At 41.0% G+C, this 16,495-nt stretch overlaps 1 protein-coding gene across 2 annotated transcripts; it reads right to left on the bottom strand.

The window, feature by feature from the left end:
• Window positions 1-1,102: 1,102 nt before the first annotated feature.
• gatb (glutamyl-tRNA(Gln) amidotransferase, subunit B) lies at window positions 1,103-16,494 on the bottom strand. Of its 2 annotated transcripts, XM_008398239.3 has the most exons (14): window positions 16,237-16,494; window positions 14,992-15,145; window positions 14,784-14,897; window positions 10,637-10,835; window positions 9,602-9,724; window positions 9,396-9,509; window positions 7,948-8,032; window positions 7,414-7,458; window positions 5,276-5,468; window positions 5,060-5,193; window positions 2,894-2,972; window positions 2,653-2,787; window positions 1,656-1,804; window positions 1,103-1,408 (listed from the first exon to the last, which is right to left on the bottom strand). In XM_008398239.3, the coding sequence occupies exons 1-13, from the start codon at window positions 16,374-16,376 to the stop codon at window positions 1,679-1,681; spliced, it is 1,641 nt and encodes a 546-aa protein (XP_008396461.1). In that variant the 5' UTR covers window positions 16,377-16,494; the 3' UTR covers window positions 1,103-1,408; window positions 1,656-1,678. The 2 variants fall into 2 exon arrangements, with proteins under 2 accessions (XP_008396461.1, XP_008396380.1); XM_008398158.3 differs by lacking the exon at window positions 1,103-1,408 and having other exon boundaries at window positions 1,502-1,804.
• Window position 16,495: the final 1 nt, after the last annotated feature.

The following is a 16,495-nucleotide window of genomic DNA, read 5'->3' as shown; positions in this document are numbered from 1 at the left end:
TTTTCTTCATTTTTTGTGGTTTTGTGAACTGACAGACTGACTGGACGCCCTCATGGCTTCCCTGCTGTCCGACCGTGTTATCTGCCACGCTCCTCCTGAGCTATATGCTATGACCACCGCAGGGTTTTAAGATAAATGCTTATTGTTGATATTTTCTATTTTTTTCTAGGTTTTAGTCTTTTAATAGTTACACCCTGAGATCCTGAACTGCTCCAAAAAGCTTGAAAAGCTAATTGATAATTTGGGGGAAATATTGGTTAGGGAAGAATCCTATGGAGAAGGAGTTTCATAATTTGACTCGTGAAGGTTAAATTATTCAAACCTCATCAATATATCATGTGGTTAGCTTCATTCTTGGTTTTAATTTCAAGTGTGTGTTTTAGATGGTATATAAAACCATCCGGTTAGCATTGTTTTATTGCAGATTTTGCATTTGCAGACATTTTCTGAGAAATGTTTGGAAGCCTTTATCACTGTTAATTATAATGATTTTCTGCTCAGGGTTAAAGAAAACACATGTAAATTATATCACATCAGACCAATAGAGAAAAAAATACTTCTAAATACAGAAATATGGACTTCATAAAAAGTGTGTTTAATGCCTGATATTTTCAAAAAGTACTTTTAATCTGACAAATGATTTATTGAATATGACTGTGTACCATCTTCTGAATAAATTAATACTTTAAGAGTTGAAAATATTTGTAATTTCATAATCGGTACATATTTTAAACATATATGTAATTTTAAAAGCAGGGAGGTTTTAAATTGGAGAAAGAAAATTGTAAGCCAGATGGTCATAGTAAACATGTAATACAAATTATACAAACGTATAATTTGTCTAACTTGCTGCTGTAGTTTTGGTGGACGTCTAAGATCCAGGAACCGTTTCTGTCAGATTATTCATTTCAAAGAATGAAGATGGCTGAATTTGTTTTTGTACATTAGAGAATTATTGCACAACATGGCAAAGAGAACTGCATAACATCCTGATTCACACTGCTGGATGCATATTGCATATTAAAATTTGCTTGATGAACTAACTGAAAGCATTTAAATGTGACAGAAGAGCAAAAACAGAAAAAGTGGTCGAGGGGGGAAATACTTTTCACAGCACTGTTTTTATTAAAAACTAAATCCTGTGATATCTGCAGCACCTTTTATTTCTCTGCTCTTCTCTCAGAAGCAGCCGACAGACTCCAGCTGCCCTCAGCGGCTGATGGACTCTGTTTACATTAAATATAAATCAACCAGAGGAACCACTGAGAGCTTCATGTCAGAGAAAATGAATATTTAACAAGATTTGTGCCAGTGTTTGACAAATCATAACATGCTTCAACCACAGGAGGGCGCTCTGTGGTCAGGCTGCTGCAGCATGGGGTGAACCGTCTTCTTCAGCCTCGGTAAACTAGAAGTTGAGATAAAAAGTTCTGATCCGATTAAACTTTGTGAGAACAAAAACTAGTTTCTACTTAAATCAAAAACACCACAGATAGACATATAACATATAAAAACATTACTGGTTTATTAACATTCACATCCTGTTTATAAAAACAATTCTGTTACTGTACAATGAAGCTTTAGCATTTTATCCGGCAGGAAATTAGTTTTATTGTCTAACTGCAAGCTGAATTCAGAGCGTCCGATTGGCTCACAGTCAGGGATGAAGACGATGATGTCATGAAGTCTTCTCTTGGAGGATTTTCCTGACCAGAACCGGGTCGGCTCTGCCTTTGGTCTCTTTCTGAACCAGACCCATCAGCTTATTCAGAACTTTCTGGTTTCCGCTCCTGACGGCTCGAACCTGCGAACACAACAGCGACCTCTGATGTCACACGGCTCAGCAACTTATGAGAGCAACGACACGATCAAACAGTTCACTCAGTCAAAACGTCAACCTTCAGTTTTGTGTAGAAACTTTTCACAGAGACAGAGAGCAGGCTGACACTTTATTAGGTACACCTGTTGTCAGACAGGCAGCAACTCAAAGTACTTAAAGCAGGTAGACGACTCCCTGGAGTTTTAAAGGGGCAGAATTATGTGTTTTCCAACCACATAGAATAATTTTATAGTGCAATGAAGCAACTGTGTTACCTTCAGTTGTTTGAAAAATACTGCGTATATCTCAAATATGTCTTAAAATAAAATAGAATTGGTATTTTAGTGCCTTGAAATTGGGCCTCTGGCTCTTTAAGAAACTCTTGCTCTTTCTGAAACTCTGCCTTCAGGAAGTCATCACAACATGGCTCCTCTTTTAACGCTTTAGCAACATTTTTACCAGCGTTGCACTGAGAAGTAGCTCCTATAATGAGCTCAGCAGATGTTTGCTAATTGCTGCTGGCTGAAGGAGCTGAGTGAAAGAGTCTTCCTGCTGCTTAAATCCCCCAGAATGCTTTGTAGTACTGGATCGGACTTCAGTGAAAATATTAAACTATCAAACATATTATCAACTGATACTGATCACTTGTCCATTATCAGCGATATATCTGATTGGTTTATTGTCCAGCTCTACTGGACAAACTGAGTTCTGAGTTTCCCATTGAAGGCCAGAGAAGCATCCAAATGAACATTAAAAATATACTGAAAATAAAATCCTCATATCTACTGACTCTATATGATATGAGAGATTTAGAGATGCGAGCGCATGCTGACCTCGTCTGGATGTGAGTCTACGACCTTCTGGCAGATTTGGTGAAGGTTGGCGTCGTCGCTAACGAGCCCCAAGTCCCGCTCCTGGATGATCTGCGGCGCCGCCTTGCCTGGCGACCTCCACATCTCCTGGAACACCTGGAGAGGAAAGGGAGCAGCAGGGGGCCCTGGCAGGTGAGAATGAGAACATACACAGGAAGAAGAACGCAGGAGGCAGGAGGGATGCGAGGGAGCAGCACACGACCTGCTTGGCAGCAGAGGAGGAGATGCGTCCTGCTTCCTGCAGCTCCAGCAGCTCAGCCAGGGCAGCAGGAGGGACTGAGCTGGAAGGAACGGAGAGTCTGAGTTAATTACACTGGAATAGACGGATGAGGATTCATGACAGAAATAGATAGAGATAGCAAAAGAGAGAAAGAAAGAGAGACACAGTGATCGCTGAACTGAAGGGAGAAGAAAAAGGTGATGAAGATCTGGGATTTTCCTGAAACGGTCCACTCTGACTTACATTGGATTACAAGTTATTATCCCAGCAAAAATGGACAGAGATCACTGGACTTCAAATATTGTTAAATCTAGAAGAGAGACTCAAAAAAAGCCCATTTGCTGAAAGAACAACACTTTGACAGCAGAAATGAAACCAAAACTGTTAAAAAAAATATATAAACATTTTGCATTTAAGATAAAAAAAATGTTATCTGTTAATCTATCCTGCCCAGAACTCCAGTAGTGGCAGGTTTAGCTTCAAATTCTGTAAATAAACCTTTTATTAATCACCATTTTTATGCAAAGAAACAATCACCGTATCAGTCCTCCTCTCTTTTAATGCTGCATGTTTCTATGTTTCTTACATGTTGATGTTAGAAGGATTTATTAGCTGGTTTCATTTCAAACAGCCAGTGGCATCAAAAGCTGACTGTGATTTATAAAAGTCTGAAACCATGGCAACCATTTTCCACCTAAACAACCACAAAGGTTTTTAATTTGAAGTTTAGACGCAACATGGGTAGAATCAGCCCATTCCAGCCAGGAACTCCTCCTCAGGAAGAAGCTTTTCTCCCTGTCAGACAGTCACGGTGACTTTCTCAGAGCCAGACACAAATAATTAGAAAACACAAAATGATCCCATTTATTCCCCCGAGAAAGTCATTTGGCTCCGCTCTGGGATTTATGTGCCTCCTTCACTTTCAATCATGGTATTTTGAGAAGCGAAAAGGCCTGAAATGAAGTGTTGTTATCAGCTTCAGGGAAGAGGCGGAGCATCGTTAAGGAACCGCTCACAGCAGCTGGACCCAGATCTCTGACAGAACTGCAGGCGATGCACCGATCCACTTTCTTCACTGCCGATACCGATATCTGAGGTTTAGTATCGGCCAATATTGATCCAATACAGAAAAACAGAGCTAAGTTGACTAAAAACGTTTCTTATTTTTCTAAACACAGACATAAATGTACTGAATTACTCATTTATTTGCTAACTCTGCACCAGTACAGCACACTTAAATACACCAATAGCTTCACCAGCTTGGTCAAACACATAAAAACAACTTTAACTTATTCAGTCAGTACGATGCCAGTGGCTTGCAAAAGTATTCATACCCCTTTGTGGAACCACAGCGCTCATTAAGCAACTTCTGAAGGCAACTGTTTGCGCTCAGACCGCACTTTTCAGTTTTTCATTTGTAATAAATGTTTAGAATTGTGTATAATTTTCCTTTTTTTAATAACTTTATTTTTACTGTTATTTTTAGAGGACAATCAAGAAAAATGGTCCTATAATACATAAACTATAAGAAATGGAAAAAACAAAACAAACGAGGGGAACTCTTAAATAAATAACACATAACACGAGGGGACCCTTTAATTCCAAAATTAGTCCTGCAATGTTGATGTGACACATTTGTCCATTTTTCCCATTTGTCCTGGCATTGTTCTTCCTGTGCTCTTAGCCTGTGTGTTAAAATCTCCATCTCAAATAATGAGTTTACAGTCTGAATCCATTCCTTGGTAGTTGGGGGTTCAGACTGGCACCATTTCCTTTTCGGCCGCCACCAGCAGAATTTTAAACAACAGTCATTTTTAAATGCAGCATTATGAAAAAGACCAAGATGTAAAACCAGACAGGTCTTAGGTATTGTGTAGCCCAACACTGTTACAGAATCGTGTAGAATTTTCATTCTGCTTCACAACTACATACCACTTTGTGTTGCTCTTTCACATTAAATTCCAATTAAATATATTTTTGTTTATGTGTCTAATGTGAGAAAATATAGAAAAGTTCATGGGGTATGAATACTTTTGCAAGCCATTTTATGTTTTTCTTTTTCCTATTGATGTCATCTTGCTTTATTTGATTGAACTGTGCACCACGTTAGTGAACATCTGTTTTTATGTGTTCTGGTGATAAACTGACCTGTGGCTCACGCTCAGGTCCTGCTGCTTCAGGAGCCCCAGCAACTCATTGGTCACCCAGCCAATCACCTTCCTGGGATCCCTGCTGGTCCCCTTCATCACCGCCTCAAAGTACTCCATCAAGCCATCCTCATTCTGCACAGCAGCACCACATTCATCACTGAGCAGAAGCGTTGCCATTCAGTGGCAGAGTGACAGACTGCCGGTGTGAACTCACCACCAGAGTGAAGCTGTGCTCTGGCAGCAGGCCGTACGTCTGGACCAGCCTGTCTCTCCTGACGCTGGGCAGCTCGGGAAGCCCTGCCCTCAGGGTCCGCAGCAGCACTGCCTGCCCCGCCTCCACACCCGCAGGCAGTGACGCCTCATCCTCAAACACCAGCAGAGGGGGCAGGTTGGGCTCCGGCATGAACCTGCAGGAGGTGGAGGGGGAAGGTCTCAGGGTTAGAGGGAAGGAGGACGACTTCTGACTGCTTCTTTTATGACAGTAAAAATAATTCTGATTCTGAATTCTGCTGCGATACAAACTGGGTTTTTGTCGCATTTCACCTGCATGCACCAAGAATTAGACCTGACCAGCCTCACAGCTGTTACAATGCAAAAACACAACATTTTACCAAGTGTTTTTGCTCTAGTTACTAGAGCAGGGGTGGGCAACTCCAGGCCTCGAGGGCTGGTCTCCTGCAACTTTTAGATGTGTCTCTACTTCAACACACCTGAGTCAAATAATGAGGTCGTTAGCAGGACTCTGGAGAACCTGACAGCACTGGGGAGGTGATTCAGCTGTTGGATTCAAGTGTGTGGGCCGCACAGTGGTGCAGTTGGTAGAGCTGTTGCCTTGCAGCAAGAAGGTTCTGGGTTCGATTCCCGGCCTGGGTCTTTCTGCATGGAGTTTGCATGTTCTCTGTGCATGTGTGGGTTTTCTCCGGGTACTCCGGTTTCCTCCCACAGTCCAAAAACATTGACTGTCAGGTTAATTGGCTTCTCCAAATTGTCCCTAGGTGTGAGTGTGTGTGCATGATTGTGTGTCCTGTGTGTCTCTGTGTTGCCCTGCGACAGACTGGCGACCTGTCCAGGGTGACCCCCGCCTCTCGCCCGGAACGTTAGCTGGAGACCCCACTAAGGGACAAGGATGTAAAGAAAATGGATGGATGGATTCAAGTGTGTTGGACCGGGGAGACGTCTAAGAGTTGCAGGACACAGGTCCTCCAGGACCAGGATTGCCCACCCCTGTTCTAGAGTAAATATGTCAGTGCGCTTAAAATAAGACAAAACTGCTCTGGGGTTTATCTGCCTCCTTGTAATGTACAAGTAACTTTTCAGCAAAAAATAGGAGATAGTTTTAAGTTAATAATTCCTTAATGGGGCAGAATTATATATTTTCCAGACACATAGTATAATTTTGTAGCACAATTAAGTCACTATGTTAACTTCAGTTGTTACAAAAATGCTCACTATATTGTGGAGAATTATCCTTCTCCATGCTAAGTTCTTGATGTATGAGGTGGCGTTCCCTAGTGTGTCATATGCTGTAATCTTAGCTTTGATGGTGTTTCCTTTAGCTTTAGCTTTGCAACTAGCTAAAAGAAATAGAAGAAAAACTCAGAATTATTTATTCTCAACAATGTCAAATACAACTTAAAATAAATGTTATTTCCCAATTTAATGCCTTGAAACTAGGTTTCTGTCTCTTTAAAATCTCCTGCTCTTTCTGAAACTCCCCCTTCAGGAAGTCATCACAAAATGGCTTCTCTATTAACCCTTTCACAACATTTTGCCAGGATTTCACTGAGAAGCAGCTCCTATAATAAGCTCAGTAGACTCCAGCTCCACCAAGTGTTTGCTAATTGTTGCCGTCTAGTCTGAAGGAGCTCAGTGGTGGATTCACAGTAGAGGGCTCCTCTGAGTGGCGGAAGCTTAGAAGCTTGGAAATAGCAGGTCAGAGGAGGAGCTTCGCCTTCAAAGGTGGGGCTAGGTCCACCCAGGCGTTTTGGACAGCTGAATGGTTGCCATGGAGATTAAAGGATTTCTCAAACATGCAGAAATGAATCAAGGCAACACTCCAGGTACGTTTTTGTTGAGGGAATAATATTATAACATGATGTAAAGCACAAAAATGTCAATGTTGCTTAATACTGCCCCTTAAGGGAATTACTGACCTAAAACCAGCTGAAAAGTTATTTGTAAGTTAGTTTTGTCTTATTTCAAGTGTACTAAGATATTTGTATTAGAAACTAGACCAAAAGTCCTGGTGAGATTTTGTGTTTTTGCAGTGTGATGATGAATCCATGTTACTGCTGCTGCAGCTCTGCCTCCAGGTGGAGAGAATCTGTTCAGAGACAACAAATCCAACCTGACCTGTAATCCTGAAGACCTTCTTTGTCCCGCATAGCAACAGTTTCCCTGGAGGGACAAAGACACACAGGGAAGAAATCAGCACTTTAGGAAATATTTAATACAAATATTTTTGGAGTGAGATTTTCACTCACAGTTTAAACATTTTTCAAAACAAACCCACTTTGTTGTGTAGCAACAAAGTGGGTTTTTTTCAATAGTAAAATTGTATTTTAATTTCAAAAGGGGCCACAAACTGTGAAGTGTACCCCTCGGCTTTGCCGAGTAACCTCGGACATGCAAGGGCTTCTGGGAAGCAGCCAGAGCCCCAGAAGAAGAGCGAGGGCTCAGCTGTGAGGCAGCAGGCTCATTCTGGGAGTGGCGCATAGCTCCCAGATAACGCGGGCCGACAGCGCCGTCCAAATGGCTCTATTCATCATCATTACCACCACGGCTCCTCCAGAGCCGAGCCCAGGCCTAATGAACCCGGCAGCCGTCCCGGTCGCTAGGCGCTGCTGCTGACGACTGAATGCTGGCGCCGCTTCTTCATCCACTTACCCTGATTTGGAGTCGTATGCCCGGGTCTCGTTTAGCACCACCCCTCCTCTCTGCACCACCTCCGTCTGTCTCTGGATCTCGAAGTCTGGGCAGAACAACGAGAGTCGTCAAACACCTGCTGCTGCGCCCCGGCGGCCCTGACTTCTGCCACGAGAAACGGTTCAGCTACCAATGAATCAACCGACACGCAGGAAACTTGCTTCAGCAGCTGAACTTTTCCAGCTGCTTTTGGTTCTGTCAGCTGGAAGAGGAACTCAAACTATGATGGTTATTTCAGTGAGCAGCTGGGAAAAAGTCAGACGGTCTAGCACTAACTGGATATGAACGTTAGGCAGTCTCACTGACGTCAACTCTCCATGATGTCCAAAGATTTGATCAGAAAAAAATTCTCATTACTGCAAGAACCAAAAAGAATCTATTTTCTGAAAAATGAGGAGAATATTTCTCCATGGAAAACAAGAAAAGACAAATTTGTGTATGAAAATTACTTGTAGCTAATCTGTTAGTTGTTTTATGGCAGGGACAATTAGAACTCAATCATTTCTATTTGCATGATTTATCGTTTTTGTCTTTTTTTCCCCTTTCATTCCAAAAACTGGATGACAAAAGTCTTCAGTTTGGTGCTTTGGTCTCGACTGGCCTTTGTTTTTGAAGAACTATTTTGTTTTCAGAGACTTCATAATTCATTTGATTTGTTATGTTTTATTTATGTGGGGTATTTAAAATGTCTTCCAGTTCCAGTGTTAAACGTTCATTAATTAAAGTTTATTGATCTTATTGTTATATTATTTGAAAATATTATCGTTTATTGCAATAACTTCTGACACGTGTTTCCATGTCAGTTACATGAAAACGAGTGAAAACAAGCCAGGTGTTAAATATTTTATATATTAATGACATATTTTAGATGTACTGACTGAGATTCCTGCTAAACTTTCCATAAATCTTGCATAAAAACAGAGAACATGCTTGTATTGTATACGCTAAAGATTTTTGTTTTTAACCAAGAACACTTTTTCTAATTGGTGAAATGAAGGAACTTTGCTTTTCTTTATATGTCAGTTTTATATAAAGAAAAATATATAATCTGTAAAACATCGATCTCCTCCACCTTCTACCTGAGCTACTACTACTGTCTGAACACATGCACCGCTCCCGACCAAAATCAACCAATCAGAACCAGGAGGAGGGGCTTAGCGCTGTCAGCCAACCTTGTGTACTCGCTGCTAAATGTGCCACTGGCAGCAAATCAATTCACCGTTTATCTGCCATCATCTGTGGCGATGCTAACTAGTCTTAGCTTTCACAATAGACTGTACTGATGGGGAGAAGCTGCATTGTAGCAGAGAGCAAAGGATTGTCTATGTCAAATCACACAGACATGATTGACAGCGCCAAGACCCTCCTAGCTCTGCTGGTACAACTTCCAGCTCCTCCTCTGTCCTCACCTATAGCTCTGGCCAGATATCTGATGCTGTTGATGTTCTTCACCTCCGTCCTGGTGCCCAGCGGCTCGCCTGGCCGGTGCACCGACACGTTGGCGTCAACCCTCAGCTGGCCCTCTGCAGACAGCAGAGAAGCACGGCAGCGTGGTTACGCCGGTGATTAAAATGCAAGCAGTGGAGGGGAGACAACAAAGCCAGCGGTTCCAAACCTGACATGTTGCCCTGACAGGTACCCAGCGCCTGCAGGATGAGCTGCAGCTCTCTGACAGCTGCAGCGGCCTCCTCTCCACATCTCATGTCGGGCTCCATCACCAGCTCCATCAGACCAACACCTGAGGCAGGAGCAGACAGCTGGGTTTCACATCCACCAGGTATCGACCTCTGACAGAGCTCACTGAGAAACTCTATATGGATTTATAATACAGATGTAAACAATTAATCAACCTACAATTAATTGTCGATTAATGGTTCAGTAGATTAAAATGAGTTGCAATATATTAACAACGTCCGCTTAGACCACAGGTATCAAACTCCAGTCCTGGAGGGCCACTTCCCTGCAACTTTTAGATGTGCCTCTGCTGCACCACACCTGAATAGAATAATTAGGTCATTAAGGCTCTGGAGAACCGAACTACGCAAGAAGGAGGTAATTAAGCCATTTCATTCCAGCGTTTTGTACCTCTGGCACATCTAAAAACTGCAGGACAGTGGCCCTTGAGGACTGGAGTTTGACACCTGTGGCTTAGACCTTCTGTTAGTGTTGTAGTTTGGCCGCCACCCAGCAGAGGGCGCCACTGGTCACCCTTAAGCAGCAGAAACTAAGATGGCGGCGCTGCCCCAGAGCAAAGAGAAACGGTCCAAACAGAGTCCGTTGTGGGATGTAAAATATAATTTATGCGGTTCTGTTTTGAAATATAAACACACGACAAGCTCGTTGAGTTTCACCTTAAGCTAAAGGTTGATTTTGAGGTTCTGTCATGAGTTAAAGCACTTAATGGAGCCAAGTTTTAACATTCCTTCCAGAGCAACCGCAGACGGGACTTCTATATAAACATTTATGTTCATAGGGGATTAAATGTTTCACATATTTCATTTTTTTCAACTTTTGCTTTTCTATTTAGCAACCTAAGTGGTTACGGTTTTGCTAGAGTTTGCAAATATGCCTGAATTTATTAGATTACAGACATAACTTTATGTAATCTAAACTTATGTTTAGATTCTAGGGGGCGCTGTGGCGCTCCAACCTGCTCTGTTGAGGTCGATGAGCGTCTGACTGTTGACGTCATCGTGCAGGCTCTTGCCGCTGTCTTGTTCCAGCTGAATCTGTTTGATGTACACATTCTTCCTCATCACCTCGTTCCTCTTCCTCCCTCCCAGGAAGCTGTAGGTGAGCACTCCGTCCACCGCCACCGGGCGGCGCTGCTGTGTGATCTGGTACCCAGCCTGGAGGAGAAAAGCTGCCATAAGTCCTGGCGCTGGGTGCGAAACATTTCTACGCAAGTCTGAGCCACAGTTTCTCTTGGTGTGAACTTTGACTGAGCCATCGTGCTTTCCTGTCCCAGCCTCACGCTGCTTTTCTTACAGGATTACCTTGTCTTTAGATCCCTGAACAAGGTTTTTACCAACGCACTGAGAAGTAGCTCGAGTAATGAGCTCAGCAGATGCACAGTTCCACCAGGTGTTTGCTAATTTATGTTGGCTAGTCTGAAGGTGTTGAGTGGTGTTTGTGAGGCGGAACCTGTGAAGCTTGGAAACTGCTGCTCAAAGGAGTAGCTGTGTCTCAAAGGCCATGCTAGGTTCACCCAGGCGTTTTGCACAGCTGAATGGTTGCCATGGGTGATTGAAGGGTTTATCAAAAATGCATGAAAGAATCAAAGCAACACTTCAGGTATGTTTTTGATGAGAGAATAAAAGCTGATTTTAAATAATACTGCCCTTTCGTATTTTAGGTGTTCCTCTGTTCCTGTGGGCCTAAGAATTAATTTACCATGTTTCTATCACAAGAACTAAACATTAATCACACTTATGCTAAAGACAGAGAAGATGGGAGAGAAGATAGAAGGCAGGTTGTTAGTCAGCAGCTTCCTGACTGATGCCATCAATCACTCCCTCTTCCTGAAACAGCTGAGCGCAGCAGCCGTCCTCCACTTCCTGTAGGCTCTGATCAGAAGCTACATGAAGCAGTCCCTGCTCTGCCACCTGCATCCACCATGCTGGTTTCTGTTGATTTAACCGTCTCCAACGGTTACCATATTAAACTGTGTAGGTGGAGCATGTCCGATCCCATATTAATATCTGTATTGGTTCCGACACTGAACAAAAAATCTAGATCGGGTATTGGTGACAATGTGCCCATCCATAAGGCGCAGATCTATTTAGTCTAATTCTAGGTTTTATTTTATATTTATTTTGCAGTTTATTTTTTAGATATTTGATCAAGATAGTTGTTTTTGTCAGATTTCAGTTTCTTTATTATATATTTTTCATTGACTGTTCTAATCCTAATTGCACTGACTGAACAAATCAACGTTGTTTTTACATGTTGTTCAAGCTTGTGAAGTTATTGGTGTGAGATGTACTTGTGCAGTTATCAAATAAATGTAATTCAGGACATTTATGTATGTGTTTAAAAAACTAAACATTTTAAGTCAATTCAGTGCCGTTTTCTTTATCGGATCAAGTCAGCCGATTATAAACTTCTGAAATCGGTATTGGAAATAAAAAAAAGTTGATTGGTGCAATCCGCAGTGTGTTTTCCTGCTGAACCAATCAGCTACTCTTCAAACCATTTCCTGCTGATGACAACATAGTTGCCACATTAAGATTTCCTGGATCTGCTCAGATTAACAACCATTACATGGTCACACACACACTACACTCACACACACACTACACTTCTGTGCTTATTCCGCCCACTGCAGCCATCCTGAGAACCTCATCTGTGGCCTCCAGACACCGTGGTTCAGTTGCACACTTTATATCTGAGGGGAACTTGACTCATTTAGATTTTAGAAGACGTGTGTGGTCATTAAATGAAAGCCGCAGCTCGCCTGGCCTCTCCATTCAGATGGTCCCATTGTGAGCAGCTGGGGCATTTTACACAAATACAATCATTACACTTTTGTTAATCTTATCAATAATGAACAATGCAGACGGCATGGCTCCACCGAGGGCATGGCTCCCCCATTAACCCTTTACCAACGTTTTTACCAGCGTTGCACTGAGACGCGGGTGTTTGCTAATTGCTGCTGGCTAGTCTGGAGGAGCTGAGTAGGTGGGATCACAGAGGAGGGCAGCTCTTTTTTCTTCTAATTGTTTTGCTGAGTTCCGAAACATTATGAGATTTGTGAGGCCAAGTGGTTTAATTTCGGAATTACTATTCAACTATACAGAACTCAGTTTAATGTTTTCCTTATATATTTTTGAATTTCAGACCTTGAAAAACACAATGCAAAGATAACAAGTCATAAACAAAATGATAAAAAAAGATTAAATACAGAAGATTTCAAATTGTTGTTTAAATGTTTTTTCGTTAAATTTCTTCTTTGTCTTATTAAAACGTATTGAAATATGAACAGTCAAAATACAATAAGTTGCAGCTAATTTTGATATGACGGCTTTCTCACCATTACACTCCTCCTCCAGACAGTCTTATTAAAATAGCAGGAGACATCTTTGATTAACCATCGTCCTCATTATTATCTTTGCCCTGAGCCGTCCATAATCCTTTTTAGTAGGCTTGGACAGACTTTGCCGATTTAAAATGCTAAACTCTTTAGCACCTCCTTTCTTAGAATTTCTATAAATTTGAGGAAAGGTCTCTGTGGGGGGCAACCGTGACATTTAATCTTTTCCTTAAAATGTCACACATAATGCCAGGAAAATTAGCCCCAGGCCCAGAGAGGTTGGGAAAGATCACTGCGCAAGCGACTCGCTTCGGAAAGAAAATATGAGGACCAGCAGCAGAATGGTGAGGTTTCTTACCGGAGAGCACCAATTATTCATGTTACCATTAAATAGCTGATTCTAGACTTCCTTAAACAATTATAAGGAAACAGATTTTTAGAATCTATTTATCAATCAATGTTACCTGAGAGATTGGTTGTATTCAGACAAAAAAAAGTAATAGTTCGAAGTGAAATAATGGAAAAAATATCTCGACAGTTTATTTTCCTCAAAACTATTAATTTTCCATCAGTAAAAAAGAATTAATGAATTAAAATAAGCTCCTATTTCTTTCTGAAAAGTTACTGGAAAGTTTGTTTTGTCTTATTTCATGTGTACTAAGATATTTGCACTAGAAATAGATAAAAATACTTGGTAACATTTTATGTTTTTGTGGTTAGCACATCTTTGGGTTCTCCTAATTTATTCCGTAGCATACATTACCTTTTCTCTTTTATAGTTTTTATGGAGATTTTTCAGTTTTAATCATTTATTTTAATTACAATAAGTGATTTTCTTGCAATGTTTAAAATAGTACAAAATCTCCATATTTTCCAATATGTAATAAAAACTCAAAGGTTCTCAGGGTGTCATTTTTTTCACACTACACAGGCAACTATAGAAGATGAGGACTAAAAGAAAAACTGCTAAATAAAAAGGGTTCATGTTTGAGACTTAAAGTTCATTTTCTTTCATCTAAAGGTGTTCAACTATGTTCTCTTGAACAGGGGTTGGTCTATGTGCGATACGAAACATGTTTATTGCATTTGTTGCACAAAATGATTCTTAGAGACTTTAGTCTGCTCAGTTCTGCCTATTTTGAGCTGTTTTAGGGCCTCTGTCATTGTAAATCCAAATAAACTCCTGTTGGCCACACCCCTTAACTCGATGTTCACACTCGCACGTGACAATAGCTATAAACAGATGCACAATTGTATAACCGTACATCTTTGATAAGCAGAAGTAGAGCCTCCTACACAACCAGCAAGAGGTTTCTGGAAGGCAAGTTAACAACAAAACATTTGTCTTTTACAGCAGCCATTGTACAGCGCATAAAACCAGCAGAGCAAATGAGCTGGAGCTCTGTTGGGTTGATAGGTAACAGGGCTTGGCTTGGCTGGGGTTGCCAGGTAACAGTGCATTGCCTGTCACATGTAACTTTTCAGGTGGTCTTTAAAATGGCTCATTTTCCAGACACCCAAAAAATGTTTTTATTGCTAAAAAATGGCTGGGTGTTTTTTTTTAAGTGCTTGGGTTGTGTTTAGAAGCAGTTGAGACCCAAACGGAAGTACAAAAACATGCAAAATGTGAATTTTGTAACAGATGAAGCCAATATGTATTCATGCAAACAAATCCAGACAAATGATGACTTTCTGCCTCCTGTGGTAACACCTTTCTACCTACGAATCATAAATACTTTGCAGAACATGGCAAACACACACTCACAGGAAGGTCGGCATAAAAGTAGTGTTTCCTGTCGAAGACTGACTTCTTGTTTATGGTGCAGTTGAGAGCCAGTCCGGTCATCACTGCTGCTTCAACGCATCGCTTGTTGAGGACCTGTGAACACATGGCAACATTAACACTCTCCTAGAACAAGCAGAAGAATTATGAACAAGTTGAGTTTAATATGAATATGCTAAATATGACTCACTGGAAGAGTTCCGGGCAAAGACACGTCAAAGAACGAAACCAAGGAGTTTGGAGGAGCTAAAAACTGAACCGAGGAGCCAGAGAACAGTTTGGTGTTTGAGCTAATCTGCGCGTGGATTTCCAAACCGACCACTCCAACCAGCTGCTGCAGAGTGCTGAGGTACCAAACACACACAAGAGAGAAGTGGATGACAGAGATGTCCGGGGCAGAAAGAAAATAGTGAACATTACAACGTTTCTTCATGTCTTCTCCGGTCCACAATCTCCTGCTGTTTGTTTTTCAGAGAGCTGCTTGATCTGCAATAAATGTTAGTTAATTATTTAAACAGGCTCTCCTTGTATGAGTTACATTTGCTGACACTAATTGTGTGAAGCACATAAAGCCTTTAAAGGCTTTATGAGGCTACAAGGCTATTTTAATACTAAAACATCAGGTATTTTCAATAAAACTTTCTCAGATGGAAATATTTTTCTTCTAGCAGTTCAATAGGCTAATCGTTATTTGCAGATTGCTTGTCATGAAATAAACCTGTCGCAATAAGTTAATCAATTTCATATTTTTTTTAAGGAATTTTTGTTTATAGAGACCAAATAATACATTTTATTAATGGGTCCAGTTTTGTATGGTTTTTTAAATTTCCTTTTTACTTATGGTTTTTGGTTGATGTATTTTTTAAATGTTTTGTTCTTTACAAAATAAAAGTTTATTAGTCTTTGAGGAGGCAAGCTTGTACCATTATGTCATTACCATGTTAGATAAGAATGGTCAATTTAAGTTTATCGCAAAACTTTCTGGGCCAATTTATCATCCAGCAAAATTGGTTATTATGACAGATCTACTATGAACCCAATGTAGCAAGACTTTAGCACTTTTCATTATTTATTTACGGTAGGTCTTTTTTCTTTTTTTTTGCACAAGTATTTTGTATTACAGCATGCTGCATGCACCGGAGTTCTTTCAAAGTTGTTTGAGATGGTAAAGGTTCAGTCAGGAGAATTTCTAAATGTTAGCTTGACTGTGAAAATGTTATTTTACTTCAACATACACCTAAGTACATCCAGTTTCACCATTGTTTACCGCAGATAACACACTGGCTGTTCATAAATACTCCGCTGAATTCCGGAAAACGTGAACGTTTAAATGGTTTGTATTTTTGCTGCATTACATTGCATCTCTCACAGATGCAATGTGTGAGACAACTATACTGACATCGAGACAGTATAGTTTAGTAAAGAAATAGTTCACCTTTTCTCCAGCGGCTGACTGCTGCATTGAAACTTAGATGTGCTGATCCATCTGATAAACAAACAGGAAGATTTTTGATAATAAGGTATTAATTTGATGTTATGAAGCAGCTCCCCGGCTAATATACAGCAAGCGGCCATGATGGCCCAGTCGCTCTGATGTTCATGGGAGTTGTAGTACTTTAAAAGTGACTTTCAACGATAAACAGAGCGATGCTGCTGCTGCTTAATACTACAAGCCCCAGCTGCTAAAAGGGGAG

This window comes from Poecilia reticulata, chromosome 1, assembly GCF_904066995.2.
Source record: "Poecilia reticulata chromosome 1, P_reticulata-male-v2, whole genome shotgun sequence".
In the NCBI taxonomy this organism is placed as follows: domain Eukaryota; kingdom Metazoa; phylum Chordata; class Actinopteri; order Cyprinodontiformes; family Poeciliidae; genus Poecilia; species Poecilia reticulata.
The sequence above is the reverse complement of the archived record's forward strand: the minus strand, read 5'-3'. Positions and strand labels throughout refer to the sequence as shown.